This window comes from Vigna unguiculata, chromosome 11 (assembly GCF_004118075.2).
Source record: "Vigna unguiculata cultivar IT97K-499-35 chromosome 11, ASM411807v1, whole genome shotgun sequence".
NCBI lineage: Eukaryota > Viridiplantae > Streptophyta > Magnoliopsida > Fabales > Fabaceae > Vigna > Vigna unguiculata.
Window position 1 is genome coordinate 3,818,500 of NC_040289.1, and position 26,988 is coordinate 3,845,487.

At 33.5% G+C, this 26,988-nt stretch overlaps 2 protein-coding genes and 1 non-coding gene across 3 annotated transcripts; 1 reads left to right on the forward strand and 2 right to left on the reverse strand.

Moving 5' to 3' along the window:
• Positions 1-443: 443 nt before the first annotated feature.
• On the reverse strand, positions 444-19,096 carry LOC114169355 (DExH-box ATP-dependent RNA helicase DExH3). The gene is made up of 19 exons (XM_028054492.1): positions 18,792-19,096; positions 18,234-18,388; positions 18,005-18,092; positions 17,669-17,905; positions 16,560-16,655; positions 15,606-15,794; positions 15,255-15,414; positions 15,016-15,146; positions 13,691-13,861; positions 12,220-12,492; positions 10,295-10,489; positions 9,617-9,820; positions 4,538-4,607; positions 4,287-4,435; positions 2,532-2,840; positions 2,359-2,418; positions 1,754-1,906; positions 1,539-1,649; positions 444-1,359 (listed from the first exon to the last, which is right to left on the reverse strand). Exons 1-19 carry the CDS (start codon positions 19,029-19,031, stop codon positions 889-891), a joined length of 3,462 nt encoding a protein of 1,153 aa, XP_027910293.1. The 5' UTR covers positions 19,032-19,096; the 3' UTR covers positions 444-888.
• On the forward strand, positions 4,866-5,879 carry LOC114169356. The gene is made up of 2 exons (XM_028054493.1): positions 4,866-5,343; positions 5,580-5,879. The coding sequence occupies exons 1-2, from the start codon at positions 4,920-4,922 to the stop codon at positions 5,615-5,617; spliced, it is 462 nt and encodes a 153-aa protein (XP_027910294.1). The 5' UTR covers positions 4,866-4,919; the 3' UTR covers positions 5,618-5,879.
• Positions 19,097-21,725: 2,629 nt separating the features above from the next.
• TRNAL-CAA lies at positions 21,726-21,809 on the reverse strand. The gene has a single exon. It is a non-coding gene; the product is annotated as a tRNA-Leu (tRNA).
• Positions 21,810-26,988: the final 5,179 nt, after the last annotated feature.

Genomic DNA, 26,988 nt, shown 5'->3' on the forward strand with positions numbered 1-26,988 from the left:
ATATATTTAATATTTTATTTAATATTTATTAATAAAAATAATAAAATAAATGTATTTTAATGTTTAAATATAATTAAACATAAAAAAAGTTGAAATTAAAAAAAAAATAGTGTTGAACATCTAAAATTATAAAAAAAAACAATTAAAGTATTAATTTTGAGTAGAGACTTTAAAAAATTCCAAAGTCCTAATTGTATCAAAAACATATTGTCTAAAAATTAAAAGGATATTTTTTTCTTTAAAAAAAATGTAATATGCATTTATACTATTTTAATTAATGTATTTAATTATTTTAATTTTCAATGTAAAAATTATAGTACCAATGCACATTAATGATTCCTTAACCAGTGTCCTTGAGGACACTGGTTAGCATTCTCCTAATTTAAATAATTTACCAGGACATCAGAGTGCTTTCACTGGGAATTTCACTGGGAAGAACAAGCACCAAAATATAAATATAGATTTTATTGAATGTTGCTATCAGAAGTTGCAGGGCATGCCATTCCTAAAATAACTAATACAACTTTGTGTATCTTGGTCTTGGACACAAGATACATATAAATATTGGTGTACACAATGATACCAAAATTTGGTGGGCTAAATATACAATGAGCCTCTAAGTGCCAGAAAACTGCCATGGCCGAGCATCTTATATTAACTATTTTACCCTAAGTCAATATCAACCCCTCCAAAACGAGAAATGAGAAATCAAAGAGCCTAATATCACAAATTATATTCCACTCAAAAAAATGCTTCACAGGACCACATACCAGGTCTCTCCTAAATCCCTTCCATTCACAATCATGCAACAAGTTGCATGGTGCTGAGCTACTGATAAAAGTTGAAAAGGATAGGAACAACTAACCCAAAACCATCTATGGAGACATGTCAATCATGGCGTCGTTTTGATTTTCTCCGCTTCCCGAGGAGTTTTAGCATGTTATCAGTGACATCGGGAGGAGACTTATCATCTTCAGGCTGATTATTGTCAGAAGTATGAGTCAACCAAGCCAATGCCTCTATAGCAGCATCCCTTTCTGCAAGTTGCTTGTTTCTCTTCGGTTTGCCAACAAATTGCATTCCCTTGAACTCCACCAGTGCCCTAAACTCATTCGTCTTGAGATGTTTGGTTTTGTATTTTGGTGGGGAGTGTCCTGCTCGCATCAACAGTGTTTGCAGCAAGCTCTTGGGATTTGTCCCATCTTTTGTGAATTTATTTTCATCATTAGAGGGCCTTGGCTTCCGGCTTTCACGGCCAAACACAAATCTTCCTTCGCATTGATCCCCTGAAACCAGCTCCTGAACCGCAAGCATCAAGTACTTCCCTTCCTTGTGAATGTCAATGCTAGGATCTTCAAGCTGCATTTAGTACAAACCCATTATCATTTTATTTATCTTCAACCAACATAACAGATTAACATTATATTAATTCAAAAATAACATTATTAGAAAAAGTTAAAACTCATGTCATGCACCAACCTCTCATATTTGTTGAGTAAACAAAGAATGTTATATTGCAAGGAAAAATATCTACTAACCTTCTTCTGGATAAGCTTATTGAGCTCTTCCTTAACCTTCAAATAGCAGTCAGCTAAATTAGGATCCATGAAGAAGTCAACATATCCATCTAACATTTTTAGATGCCCAGCCTAAACCCATGAGAGAAGAGAAGAAAGAAAAGGATGATGTTACTGTATTGAAATCCATAGAGATGGTCTACTGGAAGAAACATGTTAATCAAATAACTAATCACCTGTATCCCATTACTTAGAGCACCACCAAAAAGGATCAGTATTGAATCAGATACACCAGTGGAATCACGGATGAAAACAGCACTGACCTTAACTTTCTCACCAAAAAGCAACCATGGGTATGGAATGGTCTGGTACCGTGCATTCACAGAATTCTGGCCAAAAGATAAAACTAACCATCAGGAGAACAAGAATACTATGCTCAAACCACATTCAAGAAGGAGACGTACTTGTTATTGTATGTAAAAGCTAAAAACAAGAAATGAAAACAAAACAATGTTTTCTTAAAAGCAACACTCAACAACAATTTAGATTGAGAAGGGGCAAAACTTATATATAACACCACAGGTAATATTCGTATTATTTTTCAATTAAATTTGCTTTTCATCTCAGTAATTATTACTGCCGATTTAAATATCTGAGATGAAGGCCGCAGTTACCAAGATGAAATTTTAATTTTAATTGGTGTCCAACAATGGTCGTAACATAATATATCTAAGTTTTGTCAATTGCTAAAAGGATATTCAATTGAATATGAACCATTATACACAACATCAATTTATTCATTTAAGATGATAGGAAAAATTTAAATTGGTCTGTCACTTACAGCATATAATAAAACCTGGCCATCATCCATTGTTTTAAATGACATGGATGTCTCCCTGTGCTGCACAGAGGAAAAATTAACTAAATAAATAAACCAGTAAAAGCTCAACTTGTAAGCCAGGTGAGCAACTTACTATGGAGAAAAAAAGAAATTATAAGAAACCAATAACTCACCACCACTGATGCTATGCCAGGAAAGAGTCCAGAACAAATGACTGCACGCACAAGAGACTGATTGTGACTCAATTTGTTAATCATGCTTGCATCTGTATCTAGCAAGCCAGCATCTTTCAAGATGAAGCTAAACTGCTTCCGAAGTGAATGAATAGCCTGAAGAGTTTGGGCAGAGAGAAAATTTCTCCAGCAGTATTCATAAGACGATCCTTCTCTTTCTGCATCTTTCCATCCTTCATATGCTCGAACAAGAGCCATATGATCACTGTAATCTTTGGCAGAAAACCTAGACTTTGCTGTCCCAGCTAACTGAAAACAAAGGCAAAAGCTATACTTAGTTATTTTAAGTGTAAACTTAACCTTTCTGGTCAAAATAATAATATGTGAGAATAAGAAAAGCAATTGGCATATAACAGAAAAAATGAAAAGGTTCAAAGACTAATTAATATGGACCACCTTATATCATATTATTACTATTATAGAACATGGGAATCACAACATCAGATACCAAGATGAAGGGGATATTAAGTGTAGGGTGAGGTGATAACTAATGCAAATTGGCTTATGCACAGCCAACCAAAGAAAGAAATGTGCAAGTTCTAAGCTGAAAGTCCAAATTTAGTTCAACAACAGTAGTGAGAGCACCTTCTAATTCATCCCATAGTTAATTGTCACTATGTTAAGTAGACAACGATCACTAAGGTGTGGAGAAAAAGGAAGGGAAAGGGTAGAGGGGACTGAAGGTTCCTGTGAAGAATGAAGGGAATGTGATTGGTAATCAACCCAGGAAATGGCATTGTAACGACCTGCACATGAGGCAGGTGGGGGGACGGAAGCCGGTTGTAAGGGAGCACGGAAGAAGGTTTCAGTACAAATTGGGAGGTAACTGAGTATTCAAAGAGTCTACGGTGTCTCGGTCTCCGACATTCACCTTTATCTCAGTGAGTGTTTTTTGTAGTATTTATTTTGCACAGATCAATTCAACAGTGGGAAATCAGTGCACGATGAGAATACGATTTACAGTAATCATTCAGTATTGTATTCCAATTAAACAGTATTCTTGTACCAGTTTCTGATCACTGTGAAAGGAAAGATTTTATTAATAAGAGGGTTTGCAAGATTCATGTGAAGCCCGGCAGAAGGACAACAATAATATAAACGTCTTATCCCACTTGGTGAAGTCAGCTACATGAATTGCATGCACCATTAGACTCGGTTAAAAGTAGGATGAGAAGACATTTCAGTAATTTATTTTGTTAGAACAAACAAAAGAGACATAGATAGGTTGAAACTGTGTCTGAATACAGCACGGGTAAAGGTTTATATAGATCTGTACAATAAATACACATGAACGGAGGGTAGACAATTTCCTCTGGATCACAGATAATATGCCTATAAACTATATTTATTACAATAATCTATTGTATTTCCAGATTTTCAACATATTCACCATCACATTAGCACTGTTCACAGATCTAACACTATTGTGGTCAAGTTCACCACGCTAAATATGAGATTATCCGTTTCCAGTAAATGTTTGCTTAATCACATACAGGGATATAGCATAAATTATTCATCATGTGTAGACCTAACAAATTAAGTTTTGGAATTTTGGTTCATGAAATATTACCGAAATTAGTCATAAAATATTGAAGCACAAGTTTGCATTCATTGTTTTGCTATATAGCCAAATTCATACAAATGCAAAGGTTATTAGAATCAATTGTGCACAAAAAAGGTAATGAGCTGACTTACATCCCTCTTGTCTTGTGGCAAAAGGAAAGGATCCCTGACACTAAGGCCAGCTACAATTGTAAGAACAGGATCAAAGCATCGAAATATAGCTCCCATTATTAACATTTTGCCGAGCTTGGGATCTACAGGAAGTATAGAGAGAAAACTCCCTGATTGAAAAAAAAAATGGAAACAAAGGAATTACTAATAACCATGAAACATATTTATAGGCACATGATAAACCAAGAAAATAGGATAGAAAAAAGACTCACCGAGATTTGTAAGATTTTCTTTTTCATCTAGTGCTCCAATCATCTTGAGAAAATCAATAGCATTTTGAACCTGTTCCATTAAATGGTAAAAACTTGGTATCACACAGAATCACATAATTCGCCATTTTCATATTCAATTTCTCAACACCATAAAACCTTTCAGACATTAATAAGCGCCTATCTCCAAACCAATATCATTATTTTCATACTGGAAAACAAAGGTTTAAAGTTGAATTGCTTTCATTTAAATTCGCTATATTTTCAAAATGTTTTGTTGCAATAAATGATTTAAATTTTCAATTTGGTCTTAATTCTGAGGAACCTACACTCGACTTTTGATCATGTGCGTGATCAAGTTTTAGCTGGTGATCAAATCCCTTCGATGGACAACTTAGTTACTAGACTTCTTCGTGTACCTACATTGGTCAAAGATGAAAGTTCAACTGATGTTTTTGAAACATCAGCAATGGTAGCACCACGAGGAAGAGGAGGAGGTCGGAGCAACCGTGGAGGACGTGGTGGTCGAAGTGGGCGTCCTCAATGCTCATATTGTAATAGAATAGGCCATACCCAAGACAAGTGTTATTCCTTACATGGTTTTCTCGATAAAGCTGCTCATGTGTCCAAGTCTGATCATTCAGAATCTAGAATTTCTGATGAAGAGTACCAAGAATTCTTGAGGTACAAATCTGAGAAATCCAACAATCCTGGCCCATCCTCTTCAATGTCAACTGCATGCATCTCTCAATCTGTGGAAGGTCTTAGTTCATGGATTCTTGACTCAGGTGCCTCAGATCATGTCTCTGGTAACATTTCCTCATTTTCCTCCATTTCCTCTCCCAAAAGTCCTCATTTTATTAGTGTTGCAAGTGGATCCAAAGTGGCATCTCAAGGAATTGGCAAAGTTTCTTTATCACCTTCACTAAATTTAAACTCTGTTTTGTACATTCCTCATTGTCCTTACAATTTAATCTCTTTGAGTCAATTGACTCGTTCCTTAAATTGTTCTGTAACCTTTACTGCTAATTCCTTTGCTATACAGGAACATGGTACGGGTCGTCTGATTGGAGAAGGACATGAGTCACGGGGACTTTATTTCCTAAAACCAAGCTCCTCAGTATCTTCTTTTGCAACTTCATCCCCAAAACTTTTGCATGATCGTTTAGGTCACCCAAGTTTGTCCAAGCTGAAGATGATGGTTCCGAGTCTCAAACACATTCAAGCCTTAGATTGTGAATCGTGTCAGTTAGGAAAGCATGTTAGATCTTCCTTCCCTAAAAAGTCTGAGACACGATGTAATTTTGCTTTTTCTACTGTTCATTCTGATGTTTGGGGACCAAGTCATGTCACTTCTTTTGGTTTTAACTATTTTGTAACGTTCATTGATGAATTCTCTCGATGTACTTGGGTTTATCTGATGAAAGAAAGATCGGAACTTTTATCCATATTTGTGTCCTTCTTTAATGAAATTAAGAACCAATTTGGGAAGACAATTAAAATTCTCAGAAGTGATAATGCTAAGGAATATTTTTCTGCTACGTTTTCCTCATTTTTATCTTCCCAAGGAATTTTACATCAGTCAACATGTCCTCATACTCCACAACAAAATGGCATAGCCGAAAGAAAGAATAGACACCTTATCGAAACTGCACGCTCTCTCATGTTGAATACCAATGTTCCTATTCATCATTGGGGAGATGCAGTCCTCACTGCTTGTTTTCTAATCAATAAGATGCCTTCTTCTTCTATTGAAAATAAAATTCCTCACTCGATAATTTTTCCAAATGATCCTTTGTATCGTGTCTCTCCACGTGTGTTTGGATGTACTTGTTTTGTTCATAATGTCTCTCCAGGTCTCGATAAACTTTCTGCAAAGGCTATTAAGTGTGTCTTTTTGGGATATTCTCGCCTTCAGAAAGGGTATAAATGTTATTCTCCCTCAACCAAAAGGTATTATATGTCTGCTAATGTTACATTCTTTGAGGACACACCTTTTTTCTTGTCCTCCATGGAGGAGAGTTCATCTATTCAACAAGTCCTTCCTTTACCATCCTGTGATCCCTTGGTTCTTCCTGAAACTCAACCTCAAAATGCCAATGACATTGTTCAACCACCTCTTCTCACATATCAGCGTCGCACTCCAGTGACTCCTTCCTTGCCTGAAGACCCCTGTGACTCAAATCCTTCTCCACCAGATTCTCGAATCATGGATCCTTCATCCTCTTCATCTTCTCTTGACTCCAATCACACTTGGCCTATTGTCCTTCGGAAAGGTATTCGCTCTACTCGTAATCCACATCCTATTTATAATTTTTTGAGTTATCATCGTTTGTCTCCTCCATATTTCTCTTTTGTTTCCTCCTTGTCTACCATTAAGGTTCCTAAGAATGTTGATGAGGCACTTGGTCATCCTGGATGGCGACAAGCCATGATTGATGAAATGCAGGCACTTGAACACAGTGGGACTTGGGAACTTGTCTCTCTTCCTCCTGGTAAGAAGTCTGTGGGCTGTAGATGGGTCTATGCTATTAAGGTTGGTCCGACTGGCGCTGTAGACCGACTCAAAGCCCGTCTCGTCGCTAAGGGGTATACTCAGGTTTACGGCCTTGACTATTGTGATACTTTTTCTCCTGTGGCTAAAATAAGTTCTGTTCGTCTTTTCCTTGCTATGGCTGCCATTCGCCAATGGCCTCTGTATCAGTTGGACATTAAAAATGCCTTTCTTCATGGTGATCTGGAAGAGGAGATCTACATGGAGCAACCTCCTGGGTTTGTTGCTCAGGGGGAGTCTGGGTTAGTTTGTAAGTTGCATCGTTCTCTCTATGGCTTGAAGCAATCTCCTCGAGCTTGGTTTGGTAAATTTAGTCGTGTTGTGCAGAATTTTGGATTGAAACGTTGTGAAGCGGATCATTCAGTATTTTATGGTTATACTTCTCCTGACAAATGTGTTTATCTTATGGTTTATGTTGATGATATTGTTATCATAGGAAATGATATCACTAGAATTGCTCAATTGAAGAACCATTTGTTTAGCCACTTTCAGACCAAAGATTTGGGTCATCTTAAATATTTTCTTGGTATTGAAGTGGCGCAATCAAAAGAAGGTGTCATCATTGCACAGAGAAAATATGCTCTTGATATTTTGGAAGAAACAGGTCTGACAAATTGCAAGCCCATTGATAGCCCTATGGACTCAAATCAAAAATTAACAAGAGATCAAGGTGAACTTGTCTCAGATCCAGAGAGATATAGAAGGTTGGTTGGAAAACTCATCTACCTTACTATAACAAGACCTGATCTTTCTTATCCAGTGGGAGTTGTTAGTCAATTTATGCAAAATCCCCACATTGATCATTGGAATGCTGTGATTCGCATTCTCAGATATGTAAAAGGGAACCCAGGACAAGGATTGTTGTGTGAGAACAAGGGAAGTACTCAAGTTGAAGCGTATTGCGATGCAGATTGGGTTGGTTGTCCAATTGATAGAAGATCTACCACAGGGTATTGTGTATTCCTTGGAGGGAACCTTGTATCTTGGAAAAGTAAGAAACAAAGTGTTGTTGCTCGATCTAGTGCAGAGGCGGAATATCGATCTATGGCTCTAGCTACATGTGAACTAGTATGGATTAAACAACTCCTTCAAGAGTTGAAATTTTGTGAAAATGAGCAGATGAAGTTATATTGTGACAACCAAGCAGCCCTTCACATTGCCTCCAATCCGGTGTTTCATGAGAGAACAAAGCATATAGAAATTGATTGTCATTTTGTTAGAGAGAAATTACTATCCAAGGATCTTGTTACAGAGTTTGTCGGCTCTAATGAACAACTTGCAGACATTCTGACTAAATCTTTAAGAGGGCCTAGAATTCAATTTATATGTTCCAAGCTTGGAGCATATGATCTATATGCTCCAGCTTGAGGGGGAGTGTTGAGATGTAATATTTTATTTATCATGTATGGGATCCCTTCTTTAGGGTTAGGGTTAGGACTGGGCCTTGACTCTTTGTATTCTGCTTATTATTTTCTTATATAAACAGTAGTAAAACAGTAACAGTGATAAGTTTTTCACTGTTTCATTTATCTGAAATCTCTTTAAGAGTAATTTAATTTTTACTATATCCAATATATATATATATATATATATATATAGAGAGAGAGAGAGAGATAGATAGAGAGATGTATGTGTAAATAATCAGCACAAAGATCAAATAATACCAGCTTAAGCTACACAACTGACACCTTCAATAACTTTCTATAAAATGTATATTTTTAGCTTTTATAATTTGTCCTTGATCATAATTACATATTACCTTCATTGTGAATAATAAAATGGTAACCAACAAGTCAATATTTGGATATAGGCTAAGAATTATATTCTATAAACTATATCAATTTTGATGGATATAAATAAAGTACCAAATAATTTTAGACTAATGCAATTTTTTGTAGATACGATCTAACCATCAGAAACTTTCAATCCAAAACTCAGTTTTGAAAATAAATTACCTAAAAGTTATTAAAAAGGTCATAGTACTAGTGTAGCTTAAATTGGTGTCATTTTATCTCTCCTATATTTTATATATATGAGTTTACGTATATGGGTTAAGATCCGTTTACACCGTGTGTAAAAGTCAGTTAATTACACCTTTAAAAACTTTTTATAGAAAGCAAATTTAATTAATCCAACAGTTGAATTTCATATTGTAATTAATTATATCATGCATGCACAATTTCAAAATTATTTACAAATTTATCACGTCAGTTAACTATAATATATAATATGATACTTAAATATATAAATATTCATTATTGGGTAACATATCTATATAAATTAAAATTATGTGAAAACTTTTATACATGATCTTTAAGATAATATCATGAAATCCCACGGTTAGATTGGTTAAATTTGCATTGTATAAAAACTTAGTGAAGGTGTAATTTAAGTAACTTTTACATATGATTTAAACAACCTCAAAGAAGTTGACAATAGGAGAGGGTATGAAGAGAGAGAAATAAATGTAAGAGATAAAAGAATACAAAGAATATACATTACAACTAAAGAGCAATGACAGTACTTACAGCTCGTGGCTCCGGTGCCTGTAAAGCTGCTGATAAGAACTCTCCAATGCTCTCAACCTGCAAACTTTTTATTTGCAAGCAAAGAGAGTTCAAAGGTGTTCTCAGTAGTTCAGGAAGTTGATATTCAGAAAAGGCTTCATAAACACATTTGGGGTAAAGGTGGTAGCATTCTCCTGGCTGCACACGACCAGCCCTACCCCTTCTCTGCAACCAAAGAGGCCAACAAAAAATAAGACAATTAGCTGCATGTTTGACTGTATGCAAAAACAATAACGATTATGAACATGCAGCATAAAAAACATCCCCCATCTTTCAGAATTTAAAAGACAAATGACAAGAAAAAGGATGAATCTTGCAACCAGAAAAAATATAGTAAAGCAAAAATATAAAGACCTAAAGGGACATGAGAATCAGAGCTTAATTTCACTTTGTTTATGAACCCCCTTTCTTCATCCTCTCCTACCATCACTCTGCATTTATTCTTTTCTCCCATTCACTTCCTCCACCAAAGGCTATATTATTTTCACTAAACAACATATAAATATTTACCAGGAGAAAAACAGAAAAGGCTCCCAAAGGGTAAATACAAAAGGGATGGAGCATCAGTAGCAGCATGAACACTACAAAAGTTAAAATAATAGCAACAAAAGTGAATGCTCAAGAGATGTAGATACTTGCCTGACGTGCAGATGCTTGTGATATCCAAGAAGGTAGAAGACAAGGTGTGTTATTCAAAGCATCATACGTGGTCTCTTTTGCTTTTCCACAATCGACCACAAAAACTATGTCATTGATTGTTATACTTGCCTCAGCCATATTTGTAGCAAGTATTACTTTCCTTATGTTTGGAGGTGGTTTCTCAAATATGAGTTTCTACAAAGAATATATAAAACAAGATTATAAATAATTTAACAATAGACAATGAGATAGAATCAAATTAACAGGGAAAAAAGATAATCAATTATCAGTAAAATGCACTTACAAACTGAACATGAAATAAATATTCTATCATCATCATAGACCTCAGTACTATCTACCATCAATTAATTTATGATTAATCAGATTGATTTTATACTTATGTTAATAGTATAAAATAGAGTAACTGAATATTTCGTTATTATGTTCTCTCCCCAGTAGATTGAATGCTTCAGTTGTAATTTAAACACACACAATTCATCATACACCTTCCCAGTTTCTCTCTTCTCAACAATAAGAAAAAAGTACATCAAAACAGATAACTTTCTAAACAAGAGAGCAAGAAAAATGAATTGCAAATTAATGACAGGGTCTAAGAAGGCATTCCCAGAAACATGCATAGCAAGACTTGTTTTGAACCCAGAAATTCTAATAATGTGATATGCCTATCATATAACAAGATACAAAATGATGAGTGGATCCATATTTAGTTATTTTTGCTGTTTTCTTCCTATCCAGCCTCCTCCTGATCTACTTTCTCTTTTTTCCTTAATACAATTTATTATCCTATCCAAAAACTGTTAGATTCAGACCAAGAAAATGTATTGCAATAACTAAGTTGCTCTCCACATTACTTCCAATCCAGTATTCCATGAGAACTACACACATAGAAATTGACTGTCATTTTATTCAGGAAAAGTTGTTGTCTAAAGAAATTTGTACTAAGTTTGTCAAATCAAATGATAAACTTGTAGATGTGTTAACCAAGTCCTTAAGGGAACCTCATATTGAGTTTATTTGTTCCAAGCTTGATACATACAATTTTTGTGCTCCGACTTGATGAGGAATGTTAAGTATCAAATCTCGGTAGGAAGTAGTTGTATTGGAAGTACTACTTATGAGCTCTACCTAGGTTTCCAATTCAGACTTTAGATCTTTGATCTTCCCTCTTGTTTTATCAAAATTCTAGCATTTTAAATATGAGATCATAATAGAGGTGTATTGAAGCACTCTAAAATATATTTCTCTTTTACTAATCGTAAGTGCATTCTCCATTACATTAATGTTTTGATGTTGCTTCCTTGATTTCCGCTAACATGGAAGAGTTGTATTGAATAAAATCATGAACAGTATTTCTTGTGTGACAGAAGGAATTAAATGCAAAACGATGAATTATTCATGGACCATTTGCATGCACTGGTCATATTCCATTCTGTCTCACACCTATGAGCCACGTAGGAGTGAGAAATGTATCACTATGGCATTCAACTGTTGATGTAGCCTTTTGGTAGGAGTTCCACTAATAGAAGAACTTAAATGCATGGTACAGAAGATTTCAATGATCCATTCGCATAAAAAGAAAAATTTTGGGAACCGGATAGCCAACACACCAATCTTCCAAGGACTTCTCTGAGTATTTACTGTTTATCTTTTGAGCTACAACAATTATTTACCATTGAATATACAGAACGACTTTTAAAGAATAATCAAATTATTTATTACTTCATATAATTAAATTTCAAAGAAAAACATAAAATAATCCAATAAAATGACTAAATTCAATGTGTTGCCAACCAAAAGACATGATAGGTTAATCACAAATCCATACCACAATGAGAAAACATAAATGCTCACGAGTAAATGGAGATGCAATACACCCAAAGGATCCAACTAAGGAAATAATCAACCTGTTCTGATGTTGCCATTGAACCATGACACGTTAGAAGTAGAATCCTATTGGGATCTCCTAAAAGAGGATGTGCTTTAAGTTGATCTCTTAAAGAACTTATGTCCTCCCATCCGGTCATAAACACTAAGACAGCACCTGGACGTTCCTTCCTACATATATGGCATAGAACAGCCTCAATGAGATTAAACCCTATGCAGTCAGGTGCCCAAGATGCCACTGAATCACGTGCCCTGGAACTGTAGTTCTCAAAGCTTGATTTTGAAAGAGCATCCTGTTCAACAATATGAAAATCAAAGATCATTTTTCCAACATAATCCGGTTTCAGTTTCTAAGGCAAACAAAGAACATCTAGTTACATCATCTCATTTTAAAGATAACAGAGAACTGTAAAATATTACTCAAGAAAAATAGGGGTGGAAATTGCATAAAAGACACCACTTACTGTTGGAAATAGGACAATCAATGTTTCTTATTTTCCTAGTAGTTAACCACGTTCAATGTATCTTATGAAGTTGTGATAATTTAATTGTTCTCTTGAAAATAGCTGAAGCTATTTATCACCTGTGTAACCCTTTTGATTATAAATAGATCAATATACTGGGTGGAAGGTCAATCTCAGACCAAAAAAAAAGAATATCTACATTATTTTGGGCAACACAGAAGTTAAAAATAGATGCAATTAAAAATATAAATACTCTATGCCATCACTGTTGTGATAAAAAATATTAGTAGCAAGATTGAGAATAAACAACTTTGTTTTGGCACCAAAATAAGCAATAATTGGGAATGTTGTTAGTAGGATATTAAGTGTACTACTAGAAGCTGTTAGAAGTTGTTAGAAGGTTCTAGATATCTCTTTGTAATTATTACTCTAGAGTTAGAGTTCTCTATATATAGAGGATGATGTACTATTTCAAATAAATAAATTGATAAAAATCCTCTTTCTTTCTGATTAAGCCTCTCAAGTGGGAGGATAGACTATATCTTTCTGTCTTCCTTAATCTATTTGATTTTTCCATCTCCTTCCCAGCCTCCCAATGCAATGAAATATAGATGAGGAAACCAAACCAGAATGAAGAGAATGGTAACTTTGCTTTCACATCAGTAAGTTAAGAAGAGAACGGTGACAATTCTATCACATCAATAAGTTAAATGTATAAGAGAATGAAAACATCCCAACCCAAACCACTCATTTGTTGTTGACAGACATGGTGATAGGATCTAATATCAATTGAAAATAACCTTAGCATGTATATGATATATTGTAAACAGCTTCCCGCTTTCCTTACATTGGGTGGTTATGAGTTTGTTGTGCCAGCTGTCTACTAAACATTTTCCAGTACATTTTCAGACTAAATATTTCTAATTTCTAAGATTGCACAATCGCACAGAAAAATCATAAAGAGAGATTCTTAAGCTTCAATTGAACTTGTACATATTAAAGGCAAATTTTTAAGGTTGCAGCACACCTCAACAAGAGAAGTGATCTGATTTTTCCTCTTCCGTGGTGCTAATTGCTTTTGTGTTTTCCACAGTTTCTCTTGACCATAATCATCAATTTGGTTGAAGGAAGTCAACTTGTATCCAGTTATTTCCAACACATCTTCTAAAAAGTGAGCTCTGACAGGATAGGTGAAACCCTGGGCAATGAAAACAAAACAATTGAAACCACCTCGTTCTATGAATAAACATTGCAAAAACCAGAAAAAAAAAAAAAAAAAAAAAAAAACTTCCAACATAAGAGATGTATCGCATGAAATGGTTGACTCATTGCATGTATATCATTTAGCATCTAATAAACATTGCAAAAAAACTTTCAGCAATTTGTTGTTTTTTTCTTTTTCTTTCATCAATTATCATCATAGAAACGGGAGTCATAGAAACTAAAAAACATTGTTAAAAGGAAAAGGAACTACAGAAGCCTTTCTGAATGCAACCTATTTGATTATTCTAGTGATTTGCTTTCATTCTTCTTAAACAGGTCTTCATATAATCACTCACTATATATACCATATCTGACAATTCTATTGCTCTAATTTTCCTTCTTCTGGAACCAAGGCTCCAAACCCACTCATTCAAAATATATAGCATGTTAGTAACTTATAGTTACTCTTTATTGTCCTTCTAAGATATAGGTTTCATGTGGTCATTTTAAGAATGACATTTTAGTATCCTTGGCAATTAGAAAGTAAAAATTAAGGTCCAAGATCCACAATGTGGGGCACTGCACTCATGCTGAGGAACCATTCAGTAGGATAGAGGCACCCAATGAATTAACACTAATGACTATTGGTAAATGTTGGCATGGTATAGTTGGAGTTTACTTTTCCTTAGTCGTATGTGAAATTTCAGCAGCATTTGACAATTGTGAGTATTATCTGGGTATAGTGTTGAACAGTGTATATTTAAGCTTCTTATTGACAATTTCTGAATCATACTATGTGTTACTATTCATTCACATTTCAGACATTGATAAAACATCCTAGATGTGATTCACTAAGTTATGTTAATAACTGCTTTGTGGTCATAGGAAGATAACCTAACCACACTCTAAACCTTCCCTCAACAACGGAATATATAGCTTAAAAACTGTCAAGCACAAATTTGAACATACAAACTGCATGTACACACTCATCCACCCAATCACTACCATACCATGCCTAGCATACAACAATTTGAATTTCAACATTACTAAAACTTAATTGCATATACATGGGCTTCTATCATTTGGAATAATTGAAGTTCAACTGTCAACACAAATAAAAGCTCAACTATAACTAGAGGATCATCTTACCGGAATTCGAAATGTAGGAGCACCTCCAAAATAATTTGAAAACAGCTCAGCATTCAAGGTGGCACTCATTAAAACCAACCTTAAATCCCTACGCCGTGGAAGCAGATCCTTTAGCACAATCAACAAGAAGTCTGAAACAAACACAAACCAGCAGCCGAAAGCATAAGTCTTCTTAAATACTTCTTTGGCATTATATAAGGCATTAACTGATATTAGATTGTCAGCCAGGAGGAAACTACCTTCATTCATGCCTCTTTCATGAATTTCATCCACAAAAACATGGGTTATACCATTCAGATTACGATCACTCAGCAACCTTCTAAGTAATATACCACTGGTACAAAATAGCAGATGGGTGTTTTTCCCTTTCATTCCTTCTAATCGAACTTTGAAGCCCACCTATCAAAAAACCTCTGTTGTGGTATAGCAGCAAGAACAAAGATATTCCCAATTTTAAAATCCCATTCAAAAGAAAAAGAGTAGTTTATGAATCCTATATTTTCTTCATGAATAATAATATGTGCATCTAAGTTTTCTTTAAAATTACATGTATCTGAGTTTTGGTCCATTTGCAGAAAAGCAGAGCTTACTGTTTCACCAAGAGGCTCTCCACGCTCAGCTGACACTCTCTCAGAAACTGCCATGGCAGATATCCTTCGAGGCTGCGTGCAAATAATGTTACAAAATGCTCCACGGCCAGACTCTATCTGTGATTCTAATACATATTGAGGAATTTGAGTGGTTTTACCACAGCCAGTCTCTCCAGATACAACTATCACCTAGATCATTATTCATCAAATAAGGTATCAATTATGAATTCATAACCTCAACTGAGCTCATACATTCAGTTCATTCATAGTGAAAACCATAGACAGTGATAACATAGTTAATCTGAAAATTACTAGAACGGATTGAATAAGGACGGGTTGAATTTCAACAAGTAAAATTCAATAAAATGGCATAATTATAAGGTTGTAGAGCTGTTAAAAGCAATCTGCCACTCATCACAAGCCTTCTCATCATTTTGAAAAATTTTATTAAGTGCATAGCATCTATTAATTTTAAGTCAAATGAAAATACCAAACTAATCATTCAAGGAAGGGGACAAAGGAAAGACTATAAATCAATTTTAAAAAATGTTCGATACAGGGCATGAAAAGACAAATAAAACAAACTCAAATACCAAAAAAGAAAAATGCAATCTAATTTTGATATGACTTTCATTGCAAATTTTTCCACAGGGTGCAATGCAGATTTCAAAGACCTATTAGTGTATTTTAAGTGTTGGTTCAGTCCAATTCAGCTTAAATTTACATACTTTTCAGATGCAGGTAATGGCGGCTTGGTAGAGTCTAACTAAAATACTAAGTGTCAAAGTCCAGTTTCATTCTTCAGTTCTCTGTTTATTTTTTATAATGATGTCCTAAAACCTTGTGGGATTATGGATAGTCCATACAGTGTTTGGTTTTTGAAGTTCAGAGTACTAAAGATGTGTTCATAGCTTACCTCGCACATATATACTGAAACACGATTAGCAAGCATACCTGATTGTGTGCTATAGCTTGAAGTAAACCTTGCTTTTCCATAAATGATGGTAGAGACTTCCGGAATTCCAGCATCTTCCTGCCTTCAGGTGATTCCTGTACTCAAAGTACAATATATATAGTTTAAAGCCAAAAGTATGCAAATTATTTCAAGAACCTTCTGATTCATTGAAAAGAATACAAAGAAAAAGCCACAAGTAAAATAAATGGTATTTTTTAGAATCTTAATTCACTAAAAAATATTTGTTCGCTTAAAATATAGGGATAATGTAAGACGCCCATTAAGCAGACTCAATAAAACATACAGAAACCACATGTACCATACTCATACCTAGAATCAGCATAGCTCTATGCAACACTACAAGCTTGTATCTGGACTCTCTGTGTGCATCTGTACACATCCATTTTTTAACTATCTGGCTCTAGAGTGCTTAATGGCATGAAAATATCTTATTTTCATAGAAGTAGGCCATTTTTAAAAACAACAAAAATACAATTATTTGTTTGTAAGATTGCTGAAAGAAAACTTGTGTGTCGTCAACCAACTCCAAACTTCATTTGCAAGCTTTTATTAAGAACATGCAAATATCTGATTGGTAAGCCTTCAGATAAATCATGAGTATTCAAATTTGGATAGCAATTAATATTTAAGTTCTTCCATGGTCAATACACAAGCTTGCAAGCCAGGAAGCTGGCAGCAATAGTATCATTTAGTATCACAAAAGAAAAGTAAAATTTTTACTTTTCTCTCATACAACAAAGCAAAGGCAGACAAATAACATGCTACAGAAAGGACTGTACAACAAAGAACATAACAGTGCTTGTGGGCCAAGCTAAAAAATTGGAACCTAGCCTCCTCGTACCATTTAATCTTCAGTGTGTAATTGTGTATAAGATATAATCTATGCAAGGACAAACATATATTTTCATTTTAAGTTAGAATGACCACATAGACAAACTAATAATTTCGCTATGAAATTAGAACAGAAAAGAAAATTAATAAATTACAAAAGTAAACCCAACAGTCACAGACTCTTAATTGTGATTAATTCATGCATGTGTGATACCAAACAAAATCTAACAGGAAAATTCTAGAAATCAAACAAGACCTGCCAAGTTCTTTGCATATTGCGCATCCTCAAACTCCTCTTCTGGAGAACCTTTTCCATGACAGATTCATCCACAAAAGAATCAACATTTTCGTCAATGTCTATTTCTTTAACTTGATTGGTGGAGTTCCCATCATCCAGGCTGTCAGTTGTCTTTGCAGAATTTAACTGAAGTCTATCAAGGTACTCCTGCAGCAAACCCTCAACCCTCCTTTGCAAGCTTAGTGGAATCACCACCTGTGACAGCGGAATGTACGAGAATTATTTTTCTAGGACACAAACAATCCTAGTACAAATTGAAGTTTTCTACCCACCGGTCCTTAGCCAAGTTATTACCTCTCTTTGAGGACGTTTGTCATCCAAATCTGGACGGTAGTTGGGAAGAGGCACCTTGCTTGCAACGACCACTTTTCCAAACAACTCACTGTATTATGATAACCAACACGAATCATTAATTGAAAACAAAAGACACAGATTCTTTAAAAAGTCTGAATATCTTTTAAAGTCAATGAGTCTTTCTTTTTCTCTCATTTCAAAAGGCATGAATAAACGTGTATTATTTTACCTGTATAGCCCCATTCTTTTGGCAAGGTTAGCTATCTGTTCATAGTCCCTCCTATCTTTTTTATCTCTTGATACAATCTCCTGGTCCTTTTCGCTGCGTAACAGCATGCTGAGTTTCCATTTCCACTCGTCCACATTGGCCACCGTAGACGATACCTACAATAACCATTACATTTTCTCAGAAATAGTGGCCCTGTACCAGAGCTGACCATGATTTTCAGAACCTACTGAATACAAAAAAATAGATTCCATTTTATCCAAATTGAACCTTAATCAAATTCCATCTTCGATTGAAAAGCCTCAGCATTTGTAACAAAAATATTTGTAGAAAACATATCCGCAACCAGTTCATAGGCATTAAAATATCTTCAAATGCAACTGTACTATTTTTCAATTTAATCCATGCTATCAAAACATACTAACATAACCAGACAAGGCGAGCTTAAAATACCTGAACAAAAATAAAATCATTTTCACCAAAACCACACGTGAAACATCTAAGCATATCAAATAAACAACAAAATTTGAAAGAAAAAACAGACAGAGAGAAAAGAAGAACCTGCTGGTTCTCAAAGTCACCGTCGTATTCATCATCGGAGAACTGTTCGAGGGAATAGTAGCTGGAGAAGAGGCGGGTGGTGGCGACGGAATTCGCGCTTCGTATGGAAGAAGGGAAAAACCTGAAGAGTGGCGTTGAGGTTGGAGAAGAAGAAGCGACGCATTGGCACGTGTGGTGGTGAAGTTGAAGGGACTTGGCACGTGCTATGAGCAGAGACACTGCAAACTTTGAATTGCGCATCGTTGCAGAGGCATTGCGGTGTTGCTTTGATACCTCTTCAAACGCAAGAGTGTCGCAATGGAGTTTGAAATGTGAAGAAGAGAGATTCGTCCGGTCGGACTCTATCAACCCGAACCGTTTTAAGTTTTGGGTTGTTTTAGGGTTGGGTCGGACTACCCGAGCGAGATTATAGAATGAAAAAAGGTTTTTTTTTAATGCAATTAGGTAAACTTAAGAAAAATTATATTTAAATAAGTAGATTAATTTATTAATATAGAATACATCCTTTAATTAAATTTATCAATTTCAATTAGTTTTATAAATAAAAACTTAGTTTTCTTACTTTTCTTTATTTTTAATAGAATGTTTGATTAGTTGCAACAAGTCAAAATACCTACAAATAATAACTAATGTAATTTTTTATTGAATTTATTAAAATAAATAAGTGTTTAGAATTATGTTTTTTGTTTTGGGGCAAATCTTCCATAGTGAATTTGTGTTCTCCAAATAAGATCATATTATTAACTTTCATATCTTAGTTATGTTAGTTGACACTTCAAACAATCATTTGTCATCACATGTAAATTTATTAAAAAGAATACAAAACATGTATCAAACTTATGATAAAAATTACAAACATAGACAAACTAGACCTATTATGACAAAACTTTAAATGAATACATAAAGGTACAACATTAAATCACTTATATTGTTCTATATGAATCAAAGCTAAATGAACTAACTTATCGGCACAATGATTTTCTTCACGAAAAACATGAGAAACTTTGAACTGGATATGCTTACAAAAATGCAAGCACCGGGGTCATCTTCCTCTAATACTCCAAGGAACCACTCATTGATCCAAAAAACATGACACATTGAAAAATAATTACTTACTAACCAAAGCCTTTAACACCTACCTCCAAGCATGCTCCAATGCATAAATAACCTTCATAAATTCGGCACAAAAATAGAAGTTTGTATCCTAAAAATACTGAAAACTACCCAATATTCACTCCGACTTCCTTTAAAAACTACCAATACATGAAGCCAAACCAAGACAACTCTTAACTACATTATTAGTATTCACCTTAAGCCAATTGGCAGATGGAACGTACCATATTACTTCCATAAATGAAACCACCATATCTTTCCCAATTTGAATATTGAAAAATTTCAGCACCAAAATATTAGAGACAATATTACTCATATGCTTTTTATATTTTTTTTTAATAGCCATAGACTTTAACTCCTTAATTTGAAAAAATAGTAAAAGGAATTGCACTACTAAAAAAACTCATATTTCCTGCCAATTTTGTTTTGAAAATTTTTTTGTAGAAAATACTTATAAATTTTGTTATGAAAAAAAAATTGTAGGAAATTGCTGCCAATTTTTTTACAAAATATTTTGTATAAAACACTTTTTGCAAAAAGAATTGTAAGAAATACTTACGAATTTTATAATTTTGTAGGAAATAATTACCCACGAAGGAATTACCTGCCAATTAAAATTCTTAGAAAAAATAGCAGAAAAAAACCTTTTCTTGCAAATTTTTTTAACAAATTTGCAAGAAAATTCCCATGTAATATGAGAATTTGTAGTAGTGTTGGAATTAGATCCTGAAATCTATGATTTCTCATCCTCCAAAACTTCCAAATAATTGTAGTGATATGGCAGTCACTTTCATCACTGTGAGCACATGACTACAATGACACTTCATAAATTGAACAACCAAATCCAAAGAAGAAAACTGCAAATCTTAAAAAACTTCCTTCAACCATTCCCATAATAACAATAAAACAATTAAAATACAAATGAGAAAAATATTCAACATTATTACCACACAAAGAACACATTGAGCATAAAATCACTCCTTTTTTAACTTCTAAATCAATATGTAAATGACCATACAACAATTTTCAAAGAACCAAAGTTTTAACTGGTGGCACCTCATCCATCTAAATAAGTTCCCTCAATCCACACGTTCCATACTAGTAAAACATTTTTGCAACTTTTGAGAAAGTAATATGTCTTCATTCTCATTAACCATTAAACAAGAAAAATCAAGCACTCTTTATATTTTTTATACTATAAACTAGCATGTCTCAGCACCTTAATGCCCCCATTATGGTTACAAGCCAATGCTACCTAACTTGACAATCCACATAGATTGTCAGAGGTTTATAAACAATAAGATCCTCCATTAACTGTCTAATGTGGGACTTGAAAAAGAAAGACCTGATCATGAAAAAGTAATAACTTCACACTTTCCCTCCTTTACATCCTTCCACAAATCAGCTTTACTAAAATACAAAAAGGTGAAGGTTCAAGCTATAAATGTCAAAAAATCTTTAATTGCGGGTATTTGTGGATAAAACCCATAATGGATAGAAAATAAATATTGTAAATGAATACCCATGGATAACGGGTATTTTTTATATCCTCATGTTATCGGAACGGGTATCATAGTATATGTATCCGTGGATACCCGTATCTGCTACACTTTATTTTAAATTGAAAAAAATGATTAAAACATTAAAACATCAATTTTGACTAAATTAGTTTTAAATAAGTCTTCATTTCTTTATAAATTGTCATTCAATACTATTTAAATAGGCTATTTGCACTTTGTGTAGGATTTATGAATGTTATGCATTGTATTTTTATTTGAACTTATGGCTAAAATATTCTGAGCCAATCGGTCTAAACAAAAATGTCAAAAGTGGGATTTGAACCCACACCCTCTTTCGAAAACCAGAACTTGAGTCTGGCACCTTAGACCACTCGGCCATCCTGACACCTATGATAAGGTTGTGAATCCTAAAATAAACTTGTAGTTCATTATCATATATGTTGGAAGAATTTATAAATTAAGTGCATTATAGCTAAACATTAAACAAATATTAGTTTTCGTTTGAGATTAAATACAAATGATTAAACTTTAATCATTTGTATTAAATTTTAAATTGTCCGATAAGATAGTTTGAAAAAATTATTTTTCATAATTAGCTAAAATGTGTACATTGAAGTTTATACATAAATTTGATAATATTTCGATTCATACCATTTTGTGTTGTTCTCCGAATACTTGATTATGGTCATGAGTAGTCACTTTCATTTGGTGTACTTCAGAGACCAATGCAAAATGTTTCCAAAATTTTATCAAAATTTTTATGTTAAACTTCTTCGTATACATGTTAGCAAATTATGAAGAAGAAGAAAGAAATATATATATATATATATATATATATATATTAATGGGTAGAGTTAAAATTTTGAGACTGATGGAGTTTGTTACAAATATCGATCAAAGTTGGATGAATCTTTGTGAACACAATATATGCTCAAGAACATACAATTTATGTGAATGAGATATATTTTTGTCTTTGTATTCATTGTCTTAATCAAATACGTTAAGACTTAGGCATAATGTGTAATCATCTATTAATCTTTGGTATAGTGAGGAGTTTTACAGTTTGGAATTGGCATGGAGAAGTATTACACTAGTCTACGATGTCACTAGGAACAAATTATGAAGACAAATGGATGAGTGGTCATTTATAGGACATGATACGTGATGTTGGCGAAAACAAAATTGGAAGAGATCATTTATATGATTCTCTTAATTGTGATTTAGAGGAAGAGTTATTCGCAAGATGTGTTAAATTTACACAACTGTTAGCAACTTTGAAATTGTTCAGTTTAAAAGCAAGAAATTGATGGACCGATAAAAGTTTTCACAAAATTGTTGGAGTTGTTGAAGGAGATACTTATAGAAAAGAGTTTGCGTCACTGAAGGCGTATCCAACATGTGGTTTATCACCGTTTAAAAATAAAAATTGATGGAAATAGTGGTTTGGAAGACGTAGATGGTCCACCTACTAAGGTGATGTAGTACTTGCTTATAATACCTAGGTTGAAACGATGTTTGCCATTAAAAAAAGATATGAATAATCTGAAATGACATTTTGATGAAAGAAAGTGTGATTATCTTCTTCGATACTCAGCTGACTCTCCACATAAAAGAAGATTAATTAAATGTTTTCATAATTTGGTGCAAAGCCAATAAAAATTTCAATTATATATATATATATATATATATATATATATGATTCAGAATATATTAAAATAATGTGATTAAGATATAATTTTTATAAATATTTACTCATTGAGGTTGATATTTAACATATATATTCTTACATTTTGAAATGATTGTCTTGATTTTATGGTATAGAAATTGCTTAGACGTTAAAGAATTTTTTATTTTTTGACAAAAGATCATTCATCACATAGTACTTGAAAATATCGCCACCTAAAGTTTGGAGAGGAATTTCATGATAAAAAATATGACATCATCGAAATTGTAACATCGTACATATTGTTATAAATCTTTTTTTTTTTCTCTAACGAACATAATCCAAAAGAAAAACATTATGTGTTATCGTTAATTATGATGGGAAAATTTGTTACAAAAATGTTAGTCACTTAAATGAATTCTATGTCACTTAAATGCGAAAGAGAGTAATAAGTTATTAAAACTTGAAAAGTGATTAATGAAGAATGTGCTTGAATTATTTACCTTTTATTCTCTTATGAAATTATAAATATCTAAAATAGAAAAAAATATCTATTAAGACAATCTCCGGTATTTGTATATGAGAAGAAAGATGCAAAGTAAGAATTAACATCATACATTATTATAGATGTTACCGGACACTACACCATAAATTAATAAATAATTAAAGAGATCATGACCATATTCAAAACAAGCCCAAAAATGGATTGAGTTTTTTGTGATCTTTATGTTCTTCATTAAAAATCAAAGTAGGCTTAACTTTTAACTATTATTATTTTAATTAATAATAGTATTATTATATTTATTATTATCATCATTATCATTAGTACTGTTCTTATTATAATAATAGTATTATTGTATTACTTCTTATTATAATAATAGTATTATTATATTTATTATTATTATACTTCTTATTATTACATTTACTATTTTTGTTACGATTATTATTAATATTTTATTTATTTATTAGCATTATTATTTTTTATTATGATTATTAGTAGTATTATTTTAATTAATAGCATAATTAATATTAATAATATCGTTACATTTAATAATAATATTACTATTAACTTTGTTGATGTAACATCTCATTTAAATAATAACATAATTAAATGAAATATTACACCAGATAATATAAAGAGCATAGTTGCGGAGTATAAGGTCACTCCTTACCGTTATCCAAGGTACTTAAAAGAAAATACTATAGCTCACTACAATGCCTACAACCCAAAAGGAGTAAGAGATAGCCAGTATTCGAAATAAAGTCTCAGGGATAATACAATACACGGGCCTTAGCCCTAAAGAAAAACCCAAATAAAACGTGAAGTCCATCACAAGTAGACTATGCAGCGGAATCATCTCTCCCTTATTGACCACGAGTACCTCTCGCATCTGCTCCCATCAATAAATTGATGATCATCGCAAAGGTAGAAGAACAACATACAAGGCAATCAAACAAGCAAAGGGTAAGCTAGAGCCAAAAAGATTTCATCATGCAATTAGATATACTTTCACAGTCCAATATACACAGATCATCCAAGCATGTTATGACATTCAAATCAATACAGTAAGACTCGACTCGACTCATCCGGATACATATAACCTGGTCGGATTCAACAGATGCTTGCACTTGTGGTGGATACCTCTGCTCACCCCCGAGCTATGTGTTACAAGTGTTACAATGAATCAATTCCCTCACACACAAGGTTAGCCCTTGATGAGTTTCAGGCCTCCTGCTACTCTCACCACAAGAGTCAGTCTGCTCTAAGTGAGACTAACTGACTCCTTAGAGTGTCAAGATGCAATCCTTACCTTGAATCCTTACCAAGTTATATAGATGGGGCACCACCATGGACACCCACTAATAGGGGTCATGGAATTACGTCCCGATCACTGAAGCACGACCAGGAAGTCTCACCTAGAGACTCGTGGATTTACGTACTGACAACATACCAATCACATTCCAAACAAACAAATAATATTGATCATGCATTTAACACCTCACGCCATCCTTTGTAACCCATCCTCATTCATATTCCATCTTGATTTCATACCATCCCATTCTTCCCAATTCGGGGATATAGAACTTCACCTCATACCAATACCATGCTATCAATGTAACATTATTGTTCATACCGAATTCATGACCACATATATAACCAACCATTTCATTGAAATCGCATGCCAAGATTTATCCAAGTTCATCATTCACAATCCATGAATCACATCACTCATGCAGATTCATTCATCTCATACTTTATAAATGCATACCAAAAAATACATATATCATAAAATAATATTCATCCCAAATAAATGAGTGTCAATGTTTAAGTACTTGCAATTCCATACAATCAAGCACAACCTACAACCATAATTCTTACACCAAAATTCCCAAGAAAATTTATTATCACGAAACCAAAATCATTGCAGTATTGCGTGACACATTTCTCGAGTTACACACATCTAATCGATGATCCGACCGGTCAAACCATAAAATAGCATGTTATGAACCACAGGTCAAAATTTGAGCTCAATCCAACGATTAATGAGTCGGGAAAGTCAATTTTACTAAAACTGCGCATATCATAAAAATACACCGTCGCCCAACGAGCCAAGGAACTCGCCCAGCGACTGTGCGACGCATCAGAATACGAGAAAAGACATCAAACATCACAGCTTCATGAATATTGGAACTCCTAACTCAGAAATATACCAAAACTAACGTTTTCCAATCATTTAAGCATAAAACAGAAACGAAAACAAACCACATATTTCAAAAACGCGAAAAAGAACCTAGCTTCCCTTACCTGAAAAAGGGCTAATATTGGACTTCGACTCTTAAGCCAACGAAACCAATAGCTCCAAGGACAAATCTATGAACTGAGATAGTGGCACGACAAAGGAGATTGGATTCACACAGTGAGTCCCGACATAAACCACGAAAATAACTTAGAAAGGCTAGGTTCGAGAACTAACTTACGTGAACGGGAGACGGAGGTTGAGCTCACTTGAACTTGGGTAGATCTCCAAACCCTAGCAGAAGTTTTGTGGAGAGAAAATGGGTGAGGTAAGGCATTGATTTTTCAGAATGACTTGCAATTGAGGGACCTTGGCTGCTTTAGGGGCCTTGGCACCCTATGGGCCAACCCTTTAGGCCTAACAATGTGGCAGCCCTTAACATTAGGGCACTCAATAAAAGTGGATCTTACAGTTGATATTGTTATTATATTTATTGTTATTAATGCTACTAGCGTAGCACATGTGTGTACGCAATTTTTTAAATATGAGATGATAGTATATCAATAGGTGATAATAGTGTAATGTTATTAAATTAATATATAAAATAAATTTATATTTATTAAAAATAAAGTGAAATGAATAGAGAAATTAATTGTTGATGATAAATTTATAGAAAATAAATTTATATTTATTAAAAAAGATAAATAGTTTTATAGAAATAGGTAAAAATAACCATTAATTTTAAAAAATTTAATAAATAATTATATTGTAAAGGGTAGAATTGATATTATGAAATGTGGACATAAAAAAGTAAATCCTCTTTATATATTGTTATAGATTCATCGCAGAATTCGTACAAAGTTTATATCGATACAAAAGTACAATCTAGAGTTAATCAAATATATATAAATATAAATATTTATAAAAGATAAATTAAAATAAAATATTTATCCTCTATCAAATATTCTTCTTGCGTCTATAAATTAAGCTTCACAATGTTTGCATATTTTTTATTGTTTTTACTACTTTTTTCAAATTTCACAACTTAAATTCAGTAGTTAGTTTTCGGTTTTTAGCTCTTGCTTTTAGATTTTGTATTTTCTGTGTTTATACATTAGAACCCTAATTCTTATTTTGTTGAGAAATCAATCTTCAATATATTC